This window comes from Glossina fuscipes, unplaced genomic scaffold (genome assembly GCF_014805625.2).
Source record: "Glossina fuscipes isolate IAEA_lab_2018 unplaced genomic scaffold, Yale_Gfus_2 0, whole genome shotgun sequence".
NCBI lineage: Eukaryota > Metazoa > Arthropoda > Insecta > Diptera > Glossinidae > Glossina > Glossina fuscipes.
Window position 1 is genome coordinate 11,349,605 of NW_023998414.1, and position 21,004 is coordinate 11,370,608.

General features: G+C 34.4%; 1 protein-coding gene across 5 annotated transcripts in view; it reads left to right on the plus strand.

The window, feature by feature from the left end:
* The window catches only part of LOC119634359 (zinc finger SWIM domain-containing protein 8), a 24,790-nt gene extending 10,466 nt beyond the window's left edge, over positions 1–14,324 (plus strand). For all 5 annotated transcript variants that reach the window (XM_038028487.1, XM_038028576.1, XM_038028669.1 and 2 more), the window contains exons 3-10: positions 7,753–7,995; positions 8,056–8,219; positions 8,335–8,645; positions 8,719–13,188; positions 13,266–13,601; positions 13,664–13,813; positions 13,881–14,056; positions 14,123–14,324. In XM_038028487.1, the coding sequence (XP_037884415.1) occupies positions 7,753–7,995; positions 8,056–8,219; positions 8,335–8,645; positions 8,719–13,188; positions 13,266–13,601; positions 13,664–13,813; positions 13,881–13,947 (5,741 nt within the window). In that variant the 3' untranslated portion in view covers positions 13,948–14,056; positions 14,123–14,324. The remainder of the gene's footprint in view (positions 1–7,752; positions 7,996–8,055; positions 8,220–8,334; positions 8,646–8,718; positions 13,189–13,265; positions 13,602–13,663; positions 13,814–13,880; positions 14,057–14,122) is intronic.
* Positions 14,325–21,004: the final 6,680 nt, after the last annotated feature.

Here is a 21,004-nt window from a genome sequence, read left to right on the forward strand (position 1 = left end):
ATATAATTGCTAGTTGTGTGAAAATACGGTAAATAACTTGAGAGTGAGTAATGTGTGAGTGCATGTATTTGTGGCAACATTGCGGTATATAAGTGTGTAGGTGCGTGTGTAAGTTTAATAGTATATGAATCCTAATGCAAGATCAAATGAAGGTGAGAAGGATTTCAACATTCTTTCATGCAGTTATGAGGTTGCAAAATATCGTAAGCTACATGTTATTGGAAAAAAAAAGAAGAAAAACCGGTTGAGTTTAACTTACATCCCACATATACTGCTTTGGGTCGTATAATCGTAGCCGTACTAAAAACTATTGTTACACCCATCAACGAAGGATGAGGGGTATATTAATTACGTCACAGCGTTCTAAATCAATTTAAGTATGTACGTCTTTCCGGTTGTCCGTTTGTGTAACATCTGTTTCAATGTTCATTTGGTCGTGACAGCGAAACTATGGACTTTAACTTTGGCAGGAGCATTGTAAGTTCTTGCACGTAGTTTGGTATTAAAAATCGTCTAAATCGGTCGATGGGCCCACAATACAACCTAAACTGAGAACAACTCCGTTTTTCGAAAGGAATATAAAATTGATTTTTTATAAATGTATAAAAATTTGAACGCATGTTCTATGCGTGCCGTAGCAATTGTACAAAAATAGAAAAAATTGACCACCAATTGATTAATCAATCAAAAACCCCATAAAGTACATAAATTCTTGGTCAGTTTCAAGTTTGGAATGCATTTAAGCATGTCGGCCTGCTTATCTGTCTATCTGTATGTCTCCCAAACTGTGTAGTATTTATGGTAAATATCCTCGTGATCTTAACTCTAATAACTAAAGGTCGACCGATCAAATTTATCTACGATCACTATCTACCCAAGAATAAGTATTATTAAAAAATTGAAAAATCTTTTTATCGAGTCGCATAGATTGGCACTACCCAACTGGGCGCTTTCAAGATCCCGTGGACTGACTTTGCCCGCTTCTGGATAGACGAAGGGATTTCATATAAAAAAAAAAAAAAACATGGCCTTACGTTGTTTATTTTGATCTTTTGATCCTTTTTGTTTTAACTGAAATGTCCAAACTGATCATTTGTTGTTGGTCGGATTTGATATTAGTCGTTTCACCAAATTCGAACAGCTCCTTACAAACTACTGCGTTAAATAGCCACCAAATACAGAGTTTTCTCCTCCTGCTTAAACAATTCGATGTTGCCGTCTATATCGATAGCGAGCTTCAGTTCAGCTATGATCATTGACGCTTGGGACTCGCGAAATTAATCCACTTTTCATCTCCAATAACAATATGAACCGAAAACGGTTTTCCCTTGTATCGTTCGATTAAAAAGACAAAAAAAAAAATGCTATCCATGAATTCTTCTCATTTACTGTAAATTTCTACGTATTGTGAGCGCACAGCACGATAAACACTTTTTCAATTTGTTACTTATGCGCTTTTAACACTTGTTGATCGCGTAATAAAGTTGTATATATATATATATATATATATATCAAATCTTTATATTATTGTGAATGTGCGTGTATGTGTGCATTCTATTCCCCAAACCCGCACTTCAAATTGCCTGCTATACCAGTGATAATCTGCTATATTAGCGATAATGAGTAACTTTTACGGACGCTGTTATTAAAAGATGATTGACGGGGTATGTAAAGCACAATTGGAACGGTTTTAATTGGTGTTAATAATGGGTGTGTTAATGCACCGAAGCTGTTATTGTAATTTACTTCTTTCAACTTATCACCAGAGAATGTGTTGCGTTGCTTACTAGTTTTTTTAATTCGCAAAAAAACATTCAGAAATACGTGGCAGAAAGGGTGTAAAGTTTAATTCTGACTCATCTTTTCTCTACCGCGGTGGTGCGAAAAATTGAAATGCAAATGCAATGTATGCGATTTTATGTGTTCTCAACTGGTAATAGGCTTCATGCGCCCATTTGCTTACAATCTATGGCTGAATCCGATTTAAAACTTTATACGGGCATTACAGGATTTACAAGAGAAATGATTCAGATCGGGTATATGACAAGCATCTAATTACAAAAACAAATGTTGAAATTAATAACATAGCAAATATCAAAGAAACGTTTGCTCTAAGACGACTACAATTTTCTTAATTATTTTGTATAACTCTTTGCTAATCTAATTCTTTCACTGAGCATTGCTGCAATCTTTCATCAGCGTGGACCATAAATGGATCTTGAAAGAATTTGATTTCCCCTCTTTTAAGGTAAATTATAAACTATCGAGAAAATGATGGATGTTTCTCTAAGTCCTCAATGTGCTTATCGTAATTTTTTTTTTTTTTAAATACATATACAGACCGAAAATATATGTATACATGTATTCCTTAAACTACAGACAACATCCATTAAAATTTTCTTTGAATTTGGGAAACGAACAGAGAAAAGGCAGATAAAAAGAGGAAATGAAAAAAAAAAAAAAAATTTCTTTTTTTTTTTTTGTTTTTATTAAATAGTTGAAACGCAGAAAAGCAGGCTAAACTTAAGAAACCGAATTGAATAAAGTGAATATACATGTGCCAGTGTATATGTTTATATGCATACACGTATAACCATAACCTATACCATAACAATTTGAATATCATACCACATATATAATATATACACGGTTGTTCTTCTATGCCTTTATGAATGTATGGATGAGTATATGATAAGGGTTAAATGAAAACAAACACATGTTGTGGTTTCTATGCTTACATTTTCAGGTTGTTCATACAGACATACTGGCACCATTCTCACTACATATCTTCTTCCCCTCGCTCTTTTTCGATTGGAAAGTTTGGGTTTTTCATACTATTAAGTATTGTGATTCGTTGGTGATCGAAAGCCCACTCACCCACCCAAGAATAAATATTGTACATATATAATTTAGAGTTCCAATGGATACACATATGCATCGGGGATATTATAAAGAAAATAAATAGTTATAGAATATATATATATATATATATATACATATATTATTTCAATTAGCGCAAATAGCAGAATCGATTTGTACATCTGTCCGTCCTTTTGTTTGTCGTCTCTTGGACCGTTGAAAATGTGAGAAACGCAATCGATTTAGACATAGCTGCCTGTCTATTGTCGTAGTCAATGCCTCACTATTATGGCGTTAAAATATTATCTAGAGAGTAAAGTTATCGGCCTCATCGGGATAAGTTTGAAACTTAGTAAAATGAGTCCATAGGTGCGTCCAAACAGCAAAATTTAAGTATCAAGCTTCGTTAAGGCTTACATCTATGAGTTTTTAATTAAATCTTATATATATTTAATTTTTTTTTTTTTTTTACTCAAAAATTTCTGTTCAAAAATCATCCAAATCGGGATCAATTATCGGCAAACAGGGGGAAATATGTAGATAAGGGGCTATGCCAACAAAAAAACTAAATATGTTAAAAAAATTTAAGAAAGTTATTATGGTGTACTACGAGCAGATCGATGTTCTCACTATCTATCTTTCTCTCTTGTGCTGGTATTAAAAGATTCGGCCTGAACTGAACATAATTTCTTTCTTGTTCTTTCCTCGTTTCCTTTTTTTTCCCCCCTTTTTCTTTCATATTTGAGTACATATCTTATGTTTACACACTTACGCTCGTATATTGTACATCACTTAATATCATACATAAAAAAAGTAAATACCTTTCTTTGTTACCATCACATACTGTTGTTATTTCAAAGCAATTATCGTTACAGTAAATTTATCATCAACGGCATTATTAATGTTCATGATGTTGATGACGATGATGATAATGATGATGGCGTTGGCAATGACGGTCTGGTGGTATGATATAAATGAACGTAAATAAATAGAAAAATTTTATTGAAATTACAATAATAAAAAAAAAAAAAAAAAAAAAAAAAATAGAAAAACAGAAAAAAAGACAAAAAAAACACAAAATAAAAAAAAAAAAAACATTCCGAATGTCCGCCAAATGAACTTTTTTGTAACGTTCAACGGTCGTTTTGTGATAAGTGCTCGCTGCGACAATGGCTTGCACTTATGATGTATATATGTCACTGCATATATACATGTACACAAGCGAATATATATAGTACTGTGCAAACGTTACATTAAAAATTCATTGTTTGTATTGTTGTTTTGATTAAAATCATGATTTGATTGTTAGGCACTCATAGGCTGAGAATCTATTATAAATTGCTTATGCATATGTGAATTCATTTGCTATTGCAGTTTGAACTCGAAAACATATTTATCATAAATGCGTTGAGAGGAAAATACCTTTTGCACAGCTGGTCTCAGAAAATGGAGAAATTTTTTTTTTTTAATATTAAAGACGCCACAAATTGATCGTTTATCGCTTTTTCTAATTTACTTGAAAACACCTCAAAAACATCCCGTTGCAGTTGCCTCTTCCAGTTTGGATCTGGTTGTGCAAAAAAAAAAAAAAAATATATATATATATCAAGCTTCAATGAATGATTTCGCGTTAAAAATCGCTACGTCCGTCCTTCCTACGTTCTACTTTAAGAAAATTGGGTTATTTCTGTAGATGTTGATCGGGCGAAAACAAAAACATTTTCACACTTAATTTATTTAAGTAAGTAAAGCTGTAAGATTTCAACAAGCTGTAAATATTCACGTTGACCAATCATTTATTTATCACTTGTGTTGTGGTATGACAACCGGGAATGTTACATTCGCGTTAGACTGATTTTTCGACCTTCAAGCACATAATAAATCAGTTATTAAATGGGTTTATAATCGTGCATATGAAAGATGAAAATTCGTACTTGGAAAAAAAAAATTTTTTTTTTGACCTTTGTGTATTAAAAATAAGGCGGAAAGAAGTGACTGCGTTTTAATAGATTGCGGCAAAGTTTACTTTTCCTGGTTCATTTAAAAGATGATACTGCTAAGCCTTTATGAATAATGAAAAGTAGGACAACTATTAAAATCGACGATCAAGACGAATATCCATGGCGGCCACAAGGTCGAAGGGTATTGGCAGTGCGCCATGTACTATGGTTAGTTGCAACCAAATGAAACCATCACTAAGGAGTGCTAACGACAATAATTGAACTAATTGAGACAAAGATGGCCGTGATAAGCCAAAAGTTTTCAATATGAAGAAATTTGAACGCATAAAGCAAAAGTCGTCCAGAAAACGTCTGAAATTCGAATCTGTAATGTCCTACCCTAACCGCCGCCGTATTAGCCAGACATTGCTGCTTTCGATTATCACTTATTCGTGTTGCTGGCATATGGCCTATCTGAGCGGCACTTTACATCATATGAAGATACCAAAAATTGGTTCATGGATTCGTTTATAGCCTTAATAGATGAGGAGTTCTTCTCACGAAGCATCCGAATGCTGCCAGTAACATGGGTAAAGATAGTGGACAATGATGGACACTACAATAAATTGCCTAATTTTAGATAGACGGAAACTTATATGTACTCCTAGCACAATATCGCTTGGATCGAGGAGCTTCGCAGGGCCCTCACTGAATATTTAAAATAATTAAAAAAATATTTGTGTGCAGCAATATTTCATTGAATACCTATTTTAGATAGTAGATTCAGTTTTTTCATGTATACCCTACACTACTTGTGGAACAAGTATATGTTAAGCTTGGGTGAATGTATGCAACGCCTAAAAGGTCTTGAGATACATCCATCTTTTGTTATGCTGCAGCCGCTTATCTGTCCGTCTTGTTTTCTTGTGTGAAATTGGATACACTGACGTGTTTTGACCTAAGGACGAACACGGATCTGTCCACTCTTTCGTCTACTTCCCATATAATGTTCTATTTTGAAAATTCTATTATATAGGAAAAATTGTAATTTTCAAAATTTCTCGGCAAGAGTGGCTAAGTAATAGCCTTTCGGTTCTTTAAATTGGATAAGAAGGTATGCATAGGATAAAAAGATATGCATTTCAATGATTCATGATGAACATCAACTCATAATAGTAATTTATTGTAAAAAAAATTAACTGTACCAAATGTGGACAATCTCGGTTTTTATTTTGGATCCTATCCTATATAAGAATTTTCTTGAAACTTGATCCTTTATAGGGCAGAAAAATCTAAAGTTTAATATGTTATGAGGCAAATTAATCCATTGTAGTTATTGGACATAAAAATAAGTTCTAAAAAATTTGGACCACCTCGACCTATTTATGGATCCTAGCCTGTGAAAGGATTTTCCCGAAAATTTTGGTTTTTTAAGTTTTATTATGCTATGATGAAAATTGACCCCTAATCGGAAATTTGACAAAAAAAAATGTGGACAATGTACGCCTATGTTTGGTTTCTACGTTGTTCGTTTTACGTGATTCGTTAAATAGAATTATTGTAAATATTTTTATCTATCCCAATTTACCTGAATGGATATATCGCCCAAAATACCAAGTTTTCTGCTTATATATACATATAATAATTTGGGATTTCTTGCGATAAAATTTTTTTTTCTATTTTTCATATATTTGATTACGAATGTAACGACAATCAGCAGGCTCTCTCTGAATATAAATAAAAAATTTTTTTGATCTCTAGAAAACGCAATATATTTTAAACAACCTAATATCCCTTCCTTTATAAACAATGCCGAGTTGTGTCAAGTGTTCAATCGAATGTGGTTTTTGTAATTTGCATATTCGGAAGGTTTCCTTTTGTCTTAGCCTTTCTTTTAGCGGGTATTCATGCATAAGCATTTTCATTATTGTGAGATCAACATGCTCCTTTCCTGTATTCGTTGCATTTGTTAAAATTTCGTTGACAATAACAAAATGTTATCTTCGATATGTATTATAATATATTATATCTACCAATATACTAGCAAATATTTTATATATGGCATATACGTAAGTAAGTGTATAAAAATGAATGTGTTTGTTATAACCTGAGTCAGACAACAATGTGAATTATAGTTATATACAAGGGTAAAATATAGCGAACACCAACACATATTTAGGGGAGAAGAAGAGGTCAGTTCCTTACATTTTATACCAAACATTGAAAGAACGTTGCTATATATTAAATTTATCCTCATGTTTGTAACATTTAAAAATCCATATAAAGGATAACTTGAAGTAGAATTATCTCCAGTTCATACGTTCGTCGTCGGCTGTTGTTCGCGAAAGCTTATTATTTGGAAAGAAAGCTTGGAGTAGATACTTAATGACCAGTAATCGGATTTAAATGTGAACAAGTTCACTGAATAAGTATTTCAGTGAACAAGTGGACATGATTCATCTACTTAGAACCTCTAAGAGATATTGATTTTCAGGACCACTTAAAAGGTCAGTGTAAAAATTAACTCGACTGACTAACTGATAAATCTACATTTAACAGATTAGTTTATAATGTATTATTTTAAGGCGTTGTGGATCAAAGATTCGCCCTGAAGTGAATATAATTTCGTTACCCGTTTTTGTTTTGTTTTTGTTCTTGTTTTTTTCTTCCGTTTTTTGTTTTGTTGCTGTACACGACTTGATGACGACATCGATAGTGGCAGTGTTGATAAAACGGAAATCTATTCATATCGCCTTTATATCATTAATATCTTCGCCTTTTTGTTTTTTTGTTAATAAATCATTACAGTATGGAGAGCGAAAAAGTAGACATATAAATCAAAAAGTTTGTCACAGTTTCTCATTAAGAGACGAGGCTAACTAAAAAGACATATTGTTTTTTTCTTAGAATTTACTTTATTTGTTTACTTATAATTTCCGTTCATGTCTTTCAGAAGTTTACACACTCACCGAACTGGCAGCCAAATGTGTGGCTACATATATACCATTCGAATTGGTGGAACATGTCTATCCACCCGTCCCGGAACAGTTACAATTACGCATTGCGTTTTGGAGCTTCCCCGATAATGAGGAAGATATACGTCTTTACTCTTGTTTAGCTAATAGCTCATCGGATGAATTCAATCGGGGCGATCAATTATTTAAATCAGGAGCTGTTAAGGAGCCATTACAAATAGGTAAAAAATCTTAAAAATGTTGAGAAAATGGTTTCCCTTCATATTTTACATTATGTAAAGGTTTTCATCTATCCGCTACGGTCGTATGCTTGACACCTAACCAGAATTATAATGTAGCGGTAACGTTTGATAGACGGCGTATATCGTCATGCAATTGCACTTGCAATTCAACAGCATATTGGTGTTCACATGTGGTGGCCGTTTGTTTACATCGTATACATTGTGTAAATATTAATAACAATTATTAACATGTACATGTATAGTAATATATAAGTGTAATTTTATGTTAATTATGTACAATCGGTATTTTTCCTTCCCTTTAACTATTGTTTTTAATAGCCGTTGAAGGTATGTTTAAGGGCGCCCGTTTCAGAATCATTGACCCGGTTGCAACGCGATCAACTGCAAAAATTCGCACAATATTTAATAAGCGAATTGCCACAACAAATACTGCCTACAGCTCAACGTTTACTAGATGAATTGCTAAGTGAACAGCCTACTGCCATAAATACAGTGTGTGGGGCTCCTGATCCTACGGCAGGTGCATCAATAAATGATCAGACTAATTGGTATTTAGACGAAAAGACCCTGCATGAGAATATTAAACGTATTTTAATAAAATTTGTAATGCCAGCCCCGATGGTTTATAGGCAAGTAGTGGTTAGCCAAAAACAATCGTAAGTGTTAGTTATTGACGCTTTTATTTGCTTTTCGTTTTTGCAGCGATGTAAATTATCTCACCAATTCTGCCCCACCAGCTGCTACAGAATGGAGCTCCCTACTACGGCCATTACGTGGCCGTGAACCAGAAGGCATGTGGAATCTGTTGTCTATAGTTCGTGAAATGTACCGGCGATGTGATCGCAACGCGGTACGTTTACTTGAAATTATCACTGAACAATGTATGGCTTGCGACCAATTACTCTTATGGTGGTATCAAACAAAACTGTCTCTAATGATGGGCTCACATGGCCACAGTGGCGGAAAACATTCAAACACTCATAGTAATTCAAAAGCTATTGAGCATGCCAGCAGTTCTTTGTTTGACGAAATTGTTGTTCTTTGGCGTTTGGCTGCTCTTAATCCCGGTCTGGCGCCCGATGAGCGTGATATGCTACATGCTCAATTTACGTCATGGCATCTGAAAATTCTAGATCGCGTTGTAAAATGTCGCATCATACCCTCATCATATAACAACAAACATCAGCAAAATGCTCGTTCAGATGCGGAAATGTTTGTGGGCTTTAAACCGGCCATTGAAGCATGTTACTTAGATTGGGAAGAATATCCCATAGCTGGTGTAACTCATACTCATGAAACTAATCCAATTTACTACTCTCCTTTCGCTTGTTTTAAACATACGGAAAGCAAGTTTGAATCGAACGGTGGTCAACTGAATGCTACTCAAGCTCTTATGGCAAATAACAAACACTATAACTATATAAGTACTTCGTCAGACCTGGCCGTGCACGGAGGATTCAAACAGCGTCTTGAAAGACCGTTTCGGGAGCGTTTCTATATATCATCTAGCAATAATTCTAGCAATTCTTCGAGCGATAGTGTGCACGCCCGTTTACAACACGGCTTGGATGGTTCATCTGTAAGTAGATCTAGCGGCGATGTAGCATCATCCGCAAGAACAGAAAACAAATTTTCCACTAATAACATCAATGGAAACTCTGGAAATTATTTGGAGATTGATAAAGAAGCATTCATAGCAGCAATGAGAATGAGGCCAATTCCCAATTCCCCACCTCCTCTAGAACCTCCAGATGGCAATCGCTCCAGCGCTAGTAGCGAAGGTTTTTGTGAAAATGAAGATTTTGGTGGCGACAGCAGCAGTAACAATTTATGCGGTTCGGAAACGGGAGGTTGCACAATTAATCCCGCTATGGCGTCTTCAAACGATGTTAATCAATCACACTCGAATCGTTCAGCCACAGATCCTTCACAGCCGTTTATAGTCTGCCCTCCAAATGCGAGTGTAAGCGATCAAGGAAAACAAGGACTTTCGTTCCCAACAACACCTACTAATAATCCAGTTACTGCTGTACTCTCCGAGTCTTCATCTGTATCCACAACTTCGTCATCATCATCAAATTCGTCGTCAACTTCATTACTGGTGGCTGCAGAAACTGAGTCTCAAATTGCGTCAGCATCAGAAAAACCACTTTCTAGCACAGATGTTAGACGGCTCTCTAAGGAAGAATCATTTTCGTCATCTAGCGACGAATATGTGTCTCAGGAAATGCCTGAGCGTCTAGCCGAAGATCTAACACCAGTGCCTAGTACTTCAGCTGCCTCTAGGGCAGCTTTGATGAAAACGGGTGTCACTGTAATAACGTCGAAAGCACTAAATGATACAGGAACCAATTACACTAAAACAAACTCTTCGACTCCAGCCGGTTATTTTTCCGGTCCGTCTACTTCAGCGCAAGCTATGGCTGCTTCAGTGGCTATACCGACGTCCACTGCAAGTGCAGATAAACCTTTCATATTTTCCAATATACGTCCTTCTGATGATGCTTGGGATATTCTTCTAGCTCGAGCAGAAGGCTTACATGCTCATGGTCATGGACGGGAAGCCTGTATATTGGCAGTACGTTTAGCGGAAGAAATGCTAGCAAATCCGCCCAATTTAATGGTGGAAATGCCTCCTGTTCCTAAACGCAAGGGTAAAAATAAAAATGTTAATCCTATTTCACATCACCTGACAGTGTTGGCTTCTGCGACTCTTACGAAATGTGCGTTTCTCTGTACCGTGCTGTCAGAAAATTCGGAACATTATCACATTGGTTTTCGGATTTGTATTTATGCTTTAGAGATGCCCCGACCTCCAGCCAGCACTAAACCTTTGGAAGTTAAACTGGCTAACCAAGAGGCTGATATTCTGGCTTTGTTAAAGAAAATTCCTATTAATGAGCCAGAATTGGAAGTAATACGGGATCGAGCCGAACGTTTGCGCAATGGTGCATTAAAATCACGGGGCGAGGCCTTGCTGCCAATTAATTTAGCTTCATACATTTTCGATGCATTAGTTATGCCTTCAGTGTCAATGAAAGATCAGCGAATACGCAATATGAGTATTTACCGGCCGATAAGCGATGAAAACTTGGGCTTTGAAGCTGCAGTGGCGGCTTTGGGTTTAAAAGCTAATGTTTCCGAAGCCGAGCATCCGTTGCTATGTGAAGGAACACGTCGTCAGCGAGGAGAGCTAGCTCTGACGCTTCTGTACTTTTATAAAGACGAACCTCAAAAGATAGCCAAAATAATGGAAAAATTACTCGACCGTGAAATACATACGTTGCTAAAAACGCCTTTGTTACCAGCCTATTATTCTAATAACGCTCCTGTGAGAACACCTTCGAATTCGGTTAATAGGTCTGGAAATAATGAATACGGCAGACATGGTAATAATGCCGGTATTGGAACTTCACATAATACCGGAAATCTGGATATGTTTCCTCCTGATTACGGGTCTGTCGGGGGTAATAGCCGTCCTACTAGTTCTACAAGCGCTGAATTAGAAGTAAGTATGGTCGGCTTGAATGTTTCTTCGCCTGGTAACGCCGCTTTACTTGGAGCGTCTAGTAATCATCAAGGTATACCAGGTGGAGTTGCGTTAGGAACTCCTAACGCTACTATTAGCCGCACCAAGGATAGTCGATATAAAGGCAAACGTGCGTATCCCTCTATACCGAACCAACCGTCAGAAGCAAGCGCGCATTTTATGTTTGAATTGGCAAAGAACGTCTTGATTAAAGCCGGTGGCAATTCCTCAACGTCACTGTTCACACAAGCAACGGCTAATCACAATCATCATGGCCCTCATCGTGGCTTACACATGTGCGCCTTTCAGTTGGGTCTGTATGCTTTAGGCTTACACAACTGTGTTAGCCCTAACTGGTTATCGCGCACGTACTCCTCGCATGTGTCATGGATCCTCGGCCAAGCAATGGAAATCGGCGCTCCTGCTATTAGTTTTCTCATTGACACGTGGGAGGGCCATTTAACACCGCCAGAAGCTGCTAACATGGCTGATCGTACATCGCGCGGCTGGGATAGCAACTATCCAGCGGCTGAATTAGCACTTTCTGTATTGCCGCATGCAGCGGCGTTGAACCCTAATGAAATCCAGCGAGCTATTTTGCAGTGCAAAGAGCAAAGTGACCAAATGCTAGAGAGAGCCTGTATCACAGTAGAGAACGCTGCCAAAGGTGGTGGGGTTTATCCTGAGGTTCTGTTTCAAGTGGCGCGTTATTGGTACGAATTATATTCGCGTAATACTCCTAACAACGGGGAGCACGATCAACACGATGAACACTTGGACCATTCGGCTGCTATGAACCTTTCAGCAATAATTGAATCCCATCAGCATCATGAACTTCAACTGCAGGCGCAGCAGGCATCGCAAGGTGGAGCAATTGTGGGAACAGGTCCAGGTATACAACCGGGTTCCACGTCTGGTGGCCCAGGCCAGCCTGCCCAGGTTGGACCAGTAGTGGTGACTACAGCGCCACAGCCTTTCCAGCAAGGTGTGCCTACACTAGCACCTATCAATCTTTCACCATATCCGCCATATGGATTTTGTCAGGGCATGTATCATCACAATATACCATATGCGCCCAATCAGATGCAAATGTACATGCCACCACCGGGACCACCGCCACCACCGCAATCATATCCAGGTTATCCGCCACCACAACAACAGTCTGGCCCAGTTGGGCAAGCACCAAATGCCGGTACAGCTCCGCCGCAAGCTTTTGTTCATCAGCCAGGAGCATACCAGGCGTTACCACCACAAGCTGCTTATCAAGCAGCAGCCATGCAGTGCGGACCACCCCAATCGTCGTTTATACCAGCTCCACAAGGTCCTCCAGGTTCGGCTGGACCTTCGTCACTGCAGGCTAATTTGCAAGCTGCAACAGCTGCTGCTGTCTACTATGGCCAGGCAGGTCCCCATCAGCAAGCTCCTCCCCCACCACAACATTCTACGCAACAAGGCGTTATAACGGTTGCCTCTCAACATCAAATTCGTCAGCCAACTCAACAACATCCGACGGTTCAACAGCAAGGTATTTACCCTTTTCTACCAGCTCCGCAAATGCCCTTGCCACAACAGCAGCAATCCGTACCACCTATGGCCGGACATCAGCAAATATCAGGTCGCCAAAGGCACCCTCATCAGTTTACGTAAGTATTAGTGCAATTTTGTTGTGAATTGCGGATTTTAAAAACTGTTGACGACTTTCCAACTGTTTTATATGTAGACCTGCTCAGTTACGTTATCTTTTGGCCGCTTACAATGTGGGTATGTTAGCTATGGAGACCTTGGCACGTCGTGTACACGACGATCGTCCACAAGCCAAATACGCCCGTAATCCTCCGTATGGGGAAGACGTTAAATGGTTGCTACGAATTTCGAAAACTTTGGGTTCTCAATATCTCCACCAATTTTGTGTTTGTGCAGTAAACTCTATTGTAAGTCCCTTCGTATTGCACGATGTAGCCATTGAATCGGCTCATTACTTGGGTCGTAATAACCATCAGTTGGTGATGCCGATGAGATCGGCTTTAACACCATTGGTCCAAAAATGTCAACAGATGTGAGTTCAGTTTTCGATTGAACTAAATATGAAATAAATATGTTTTTACGTTGTTCTTTAAGGTATATTCAATGCATTCATCAAAAATTATACCATCTAACGCCTGCTGATTATGAAGATTTTGCCAGTATCATTGTAGCAGCGCGAGCTGCATTTCAAATAACACCCGAGGGCAGTGCTCAGTTTAAGGATTGGTTACAATCGATTAAGAGGTAAAATATAACAAAAATGTTTATGGTTGATTTCGGCATTTTCTTAGTGATCGTTTTATATACTCAGATCTAAATCTTGTAAAAAAGAGTTATGGACCCAAATAAATACAGCTTTGCAAAGTAATGCCAAATGACAAAGACTTGACTCATTAAATTTAACAACAACACCTTCATCATCTTCGGCTGCAGTAGGAGGTGCCGTCGTAACGATATCAACATCATCAGCAAACACAGTTACAGCAGGTAAAACATAAATTATCTCATTTTTAAACAGCGAAACTCTTTTTAACAATAATTTCTTCGATTTAGCATCAACTAATAGCAGTGGTATTACAAACACGAATAATGACACGTCAGTTGGTAATAACTTACGTAATGCTAGCTCACCTTTGTCCACAACATCAACTTCATCTACTGTGTCTACGTCCGCCACTACCACTTCTGTAGCCTCATCATTATCATCATCCTCTAAGCCTTCGTCCTATAGTTACGGAGGACAAATTGCGTTAATGGATACTCCATCCACGTCAACAGCGGCAGCGGCGAAATCAACTACCATCTCATTACAATCACCACCGTCTATAGTTCAACATAATGTAGTTGCAGTTAATGCAAATGGTAGTACGTCTAGTGTTGGTAGTGGTACCGTTGTAAATAATCCAATTAAAAGTAACAGCAATAACAACGCGAATAACTCATTTCTCACAGATGCATATCACCATCAGCAAATGCAATTACAATTGCAGCAACAATATGAGCAACACTATCAGATACAACAATATCAGATGCAGCAGCAACAGCAGCCACAACAGTTAACGGAATGTTTTGATCAGCAATTGTACATAAGAAACCTACCACCACCACCACCGCCAACACAGACTGTACAGGTTTATAATGCCGATCATCAGCGCTTACATCATCACAACAATCACCATCATTCACATTCTCATTCTCATTCACACCATCATCATCACCATCATCATCATCATACGCAACAACAACAACGACAAATGTATGCTGCCCCCACTGTGGTGTTAACGGCGAATGCTCCTACAGCAACAACAAATCACGTGAATGCAGCTGGTACTGCAATAAATTCAGCTCAAAATCTTAATCTCATAAATGTCTCAAACACTGGTGGTAACAGTGGCGGTACATTTGTAATGAATTTAAATAACTATACGATACAAAATGCTGCTGGTACAGCCTTCAACGTCTCTAATTCACCATCAGTATCATCTACACCTTCGTCGGTATCGGCGTCATCATCATCGTCATCATCACTGTCGGCACCTACAACTTGTGCGATACAATCGAATTCCACTGTGGCCGTAGCTGCTGGTAATCTTGCTGGAAGTCTATCGCAACAAATACAATTACCACAACAGCAACAACGACATCAATATCCTCATTTACAACAACATTTAGGTCACAACTATCATCAGCAACTTTAACAACGTTTTTACCTATACCGACACAATGTGTGTTTGTAAGCCACCCTCTGAAGTTATGACAAAATTGATTTCAATTTTAATTTCACTTATATTTATCACAACATTAACATATATTTTTACTAAATGTTCTTAGACGCAAATCGAGACAATTGTCTTCTGATTTGAAAGGCCCTTCTTAAGCTTTACTTTAATGTTAAAGTTATCTTAAGACTTTGATTTGCAAAAAAAAAATTCAAAGCTCACTTTTTCTTCGCAGCTCATATATCATTGCGTGTGCACATCTCTACACGTTCATACAGTTCACTATATTTAAAAATTTTCAAGTTTTCCATTTCGAACCAATCTTGGTTGGTAATAGATAATTGAGCTAATATAAAACAATAAATATCAACTAAGAAAACCCATCCCATGTTAAAATAACTAAAAATCGTTATTTTCTGTAGTTTCACCTTTTTCCTCCGCATATTTTGCAAAAATGCAAAAAAATAGAACAAAATTAAAGGAGAAAAACGTATTTAACTTGAGGCAAATTTTCTTTTGCTACCTTTTTTGCATTAATGTTTTGCATTACCTTCTTGATTTTTGTGCCTGAATGTTCGTCTGTGGTGTTGTTGTTATTACTCTCGCCGTATCAATCATGTCCATAGGTAGCTCAAAATTGGTCAAAAATTCTCAAATGATGGAGTTCGAAAATTTTATTCAAGAGAATATATATTAACAAAAATAGTTTGCAATTTTTAGATATTTACTGGATATTTACTGGAAGTGATTGATATGCAGAATTTGTTCTAAGGCGAATAAAACGCGTTATTGCGTACCTCTATATTCTTACGTTACTTTATTTTTTAGATTCTGCCCCGTGTAAGAAAATTGTTTTTTTCGTATACATACATTTTAGGAAAGATGGGTTTTTTGTGGATATTTTCTATTTATTTATTTGTTTTTTTTTTTTTTTCTTTTCTAATTAAAAGACACTTTATTTTTTACTCTATGTTTTTTTTTTTAAATAAAATTAGACATTATTGAATTTTTCCTAATATGCGTATGTATATATTTCGTAATATATATATATATGTATATTTGTTTTAATGAAAACGCCACCGCTATTTTAATGTTTTCTTAATTAAAATTTTAACATAAAATAAATACCACTGACTGACATTGTTTTTTTAATATAATGTAAACATAATACACAATTCTCAATATTCACCACCCCAAGACGAAAATTCGGTTATATATATTAAAAAAAAAAAAAAAAAAAAAAAAAAAAATGCAAGACGGTATTCGACGGCTTGCAAGTGTCCGCGTCAGTCCGTGAAACTTGGAAACATTAAAATTCAGAGTCGTACACATAACCTTATCCGGCAAATATTTTGTAAGTCTATCATAAGCCTTTACTACTTGGACTCAAATTCAAATATTTTCAATATATTTTCAACAAAAATATTTTCGAGAAATAACTCGAAATTCGATATAGAAATACAGTTTTTTTAATGACATCTAAATATTATATTTGCCATTGCGTCGGTTTATCATCTAAAGTCTAAACGATTCCGAACGATTTGCTATTTGGTGGATGTGGTGGGTGGGTATCTAAGATTCGCTATAAAGCGAATACACATTTATTACTTGTTTTTAAATAACTAAAATTATAATTATTTCTATACACATATATATAACCCTATAAAAGGGTGATATTACTCATAGCGATTAGATTATATAATATCTTTTTGTTTTAACTAATTTGAAATTGTGTTCATTTTTTAATTTTTTTTTTTTTTTTTCGTTTCCCTTTTTTGTAACTTCTTTATTATCTACGTTTTCTCTTTTTCTTTGCCATTTTTATTAGTTAAAAATTTTATATTTTGCTTTTACAAATGTATTTATTTTTAAATTATATATTTACAAAAGATAATATTTTTTAAATTTATGCATATATTTTAAAATATATTATTTTTTTACATTTTTTTTCTTAAATTCTAAGTGAAAAGTTAAATGGAATATACATAAATAGAAACTTGGATTGATTTCCAAACCAAAAAAACAAAAAAAACAAAAAAAAAAAACAAAAAAAAAAAATCAAAAGAAAAGAACTAAAAGTAGTTTTATTTTTAAAGATGGGAAGCTGATGGTCTTTAATTTGTAACTGAAATTGTTTTTGTTATCTCATGCTTTGAATCAATCTTTTTTTTTTTTTTCTTGCTTTATATGTTTCTCAAATTTGTTTTGGATTTCCCTTTCACTCCTTCTTAATATAATATTATATATATATATATATAAATATGATATATAAATATATTGACGTACATAGGTGTAGATATTGTCAGACTTTTCGTCTCATCACTCTTAGGCCATGTGTCGATATATATGTTATATATACATATATACATATATATTTCTTTTTATTTTAAAAATGGTAGAAATCCACTTAATTGCCTAAAATATATGTAAGGATGGATAAGTGTATTATATGGATGAGAATGAAGTATCATTTAATTGGAATACAATTGTGTGTGAAATTTTACATAAAACGTACATGAAACACTTTCAATTACCTCATATTTTAATAATTAAATACCATAAAGAAAAATTAATAATATATTCTGTACACTGACCTGATAAATATTAATAATAACAACAACAATAACAACAGTATGTCAAATGATGAGAGAATGCGCAACATTTCAATTGGAATTTGATCTGAAAATATGAATTTCTTTTTGAAAAGAGATTGAAAATTTTGAAACTCTAAGCGTGAAGCCGATTTATTTAATAAATTCATATATTATTTATTGAGTAGTAGTATTTTGGATCAATTCGATAGCCAGCACGGTTTTGTCGTTCGTTTAATGTTGAGGCGGCTGAAAATCTTAATGAATTGTGTGAATAAATAAAGAATGTTTAAAACTTTTAATATTATACAATTACGAAGAGAGCGAATATGAATGCAGGGGGCGAATTGATTTTTTTTTTTTTTTAATATATATGTAGAAAATCTTTTTTTTTATAAAATTTTTGGATTACATTGATCGGAGGATTGTGATAATAGAATTGAATATCTTGAAAGTGTTTAGCAAAAATTTCGCTTTTATCTTATATCTTATGAGATTTGCTTACTTGGCGTTATTTTACAGCATGCCCCCAGAGTGTTTACACGAAAAGATGTAAAAGACGAGTTTATGGTGAATCTTGGATCCATCATCTTAAGCTAATATATAATATTTGCAAGTGAAATTTTTTGTTTCTTTTAAATTTATATTCATCTGAAATGAAAAAAAAAAACATATTAACCAAATCGCAGATGATTATCTCCTATAGGTTGTAAGTAAATACAAGCAATATGTTGTTGTTTTTAAATTGAATTTATTTTTTTCTTATCATGAGAACTCTCTTTCTCTTTATGTCCTTTTAAAATAACAATAAGAGGTGCACATGCTGCTTTGGTAGTTAAAATCTCTGTGATTGCGTTCATCGATTTGTCTTTTTCTTCGCCTTGACGAAGAAGCATTCCATTATCTATGGTTAATCGTGTTTGATCGATTCATTGCCGCTTAATGAAAAAGGTATCCTTGTCAACATTTTATATTAAATGCTCATGCCTTGCATTTGAGTTATCACGAGTAATTTTTTCCCGCCTACAAATATTTCTAATGCCTAAGTCTATGTGGTTATGCTTACTTTTCCGCTGGTTATTCTAGCATCTCAAAAATGAGGAGTAGACATTTTGCAGTTCAGATTCTGTATTCTGTTGGTCTATTGGTCGCCTTCGTTATAATATGCAAATATGCGGCATTGACAAGAGCATTTGCACACTACATAGACGAGGAATGGAAATGGAGAAATTTTATCCACATCAGTTACATTTGAAAACTTAACGAACATGTTTTTAACTCCTATAGAAAATTTGAGGATATTATTTTGCGAGAGACCACAACCAAAATTTTAAAAGGATCAAAAAAAGAAGGCATAAATGAATTCTCAGCATCTTAGTTGCGCTTTACGATTTATGTTTCTCTACAAAACAATTATGGATTCATTAATTTGCTTGTCATAATGCCAAGGCATTCTACAGCGCAATTTTAATGGTTGCTTTTCAAAATACTACGAAGAGAATTTTAAACCATAATTTCCTTTAAGGACTTTCCTCCAAAAACTAATCTTAAAGGAAATTTAAAAGGACTTTTTTCTTATCTACAATATAATAGCGGTGCGGTGAAAAAATTTGAAAGAAAAAAAAAACAAACCTAAAAAATCTTGATACGCATTCTCGGAATTAAAACAGCTATTCACAAGACCAAATGAAAAAAAAAAAAAAAAAAAAAAAAAAAATAAAATATATATCTATTGTATGTAGAGATAATTGTAATATTTGAAAGAAAAAAAGAAAACAAAAAAAAAACAACAACAAAGGAAAAAGTTTTTAGATGCTTTGGATTTTAATCGTTTGAAATAATTAGAGAATAAATGAAAAAAAATTTAATAAAGAGTAAAAATCGAACTCATATATGTATGTATGTATATATAATGTTATATATATATGTAACATTATATATGTATATATAATGTTGTATACATATATAACATACATACATATACATATATAACATTGTATATACATTTAACATGTAACATATATATACATATATATATATATATACTGCAACATGCACATAAATATATAGCATTGTATATATATGTATATATATGTATATATAATGTATATGTAAATACATGCAACATTATTTATATTTATAGCATTAAATGAAATTATTGTAATAAACCAAAAAGACAACAACAACAACAACAACAACAAAATTGACAACTTAAAACTATCTAAAAAAAATTGTATAAATTAAAATGAAAAACAAATGATTTTTTAAATAAATGAATAAACTAAAGGTGTTCTTTTAAACTAAGAAATATATATATATATATATACGAATATATTATATAAATATTTATATATACATATAAATACATGATGCATAAATAAATACAATTAACCATATTTTAACAAACAAAAAAAAAAAAAAAAAAAAAAAAAAAAAAAAAATGAAGAGTTGTATATTAAAAGAAAGCAAGTTGTAGTTGTTAAATCTGACATAAGTCAAAGAAAACTCTGATAAAGAATATATTCTTTGTCTCTCTTATTCTTGCATAGTGTTAATTGTATCCCAATCGAAATTTTTAGGCACTCAATTTATTTTATTGATATAACAACCATGCAATATCTAGTAGTGTTTATGGTTTTTTGCTATTCTTAAACTGGAAATAAATTTTGAAAATAAATTAACACTTACACGTCTTCTTCTGCCACATTCTTTCAACATTAACCATAACGCTTAAAAAATTAATACAAAAGTAAAAGCAAAACAAAAAAAAAAAAAAAAAACAAAACCAAATCAAGCAAAAGCCAATTCATTTTACAAATACTTACAAAATATATTATGGAGCAGAATAGAACACACAAACAAAAATAGTGAAATAAACTAAAATATTAATTTATTCTTACATAGAATCGTCAGAAGAAATAAAAGAAGTTACAGCGAAATCCGTATACATCTCTCTCATCCTTCAAAAACTCGGCAATCGCTAACAGTCTGTAATCTAAGCACCTTTTTGTAGTAGTTTATGATAAAAAACGTTTTTATTCTTTTATTATTATATCCACCATCGAATTATGTCAAAACAAAAAAAAAAAAAAAAAAAAAAAAAAAAAAAAAAAAAAAAAAAAAAA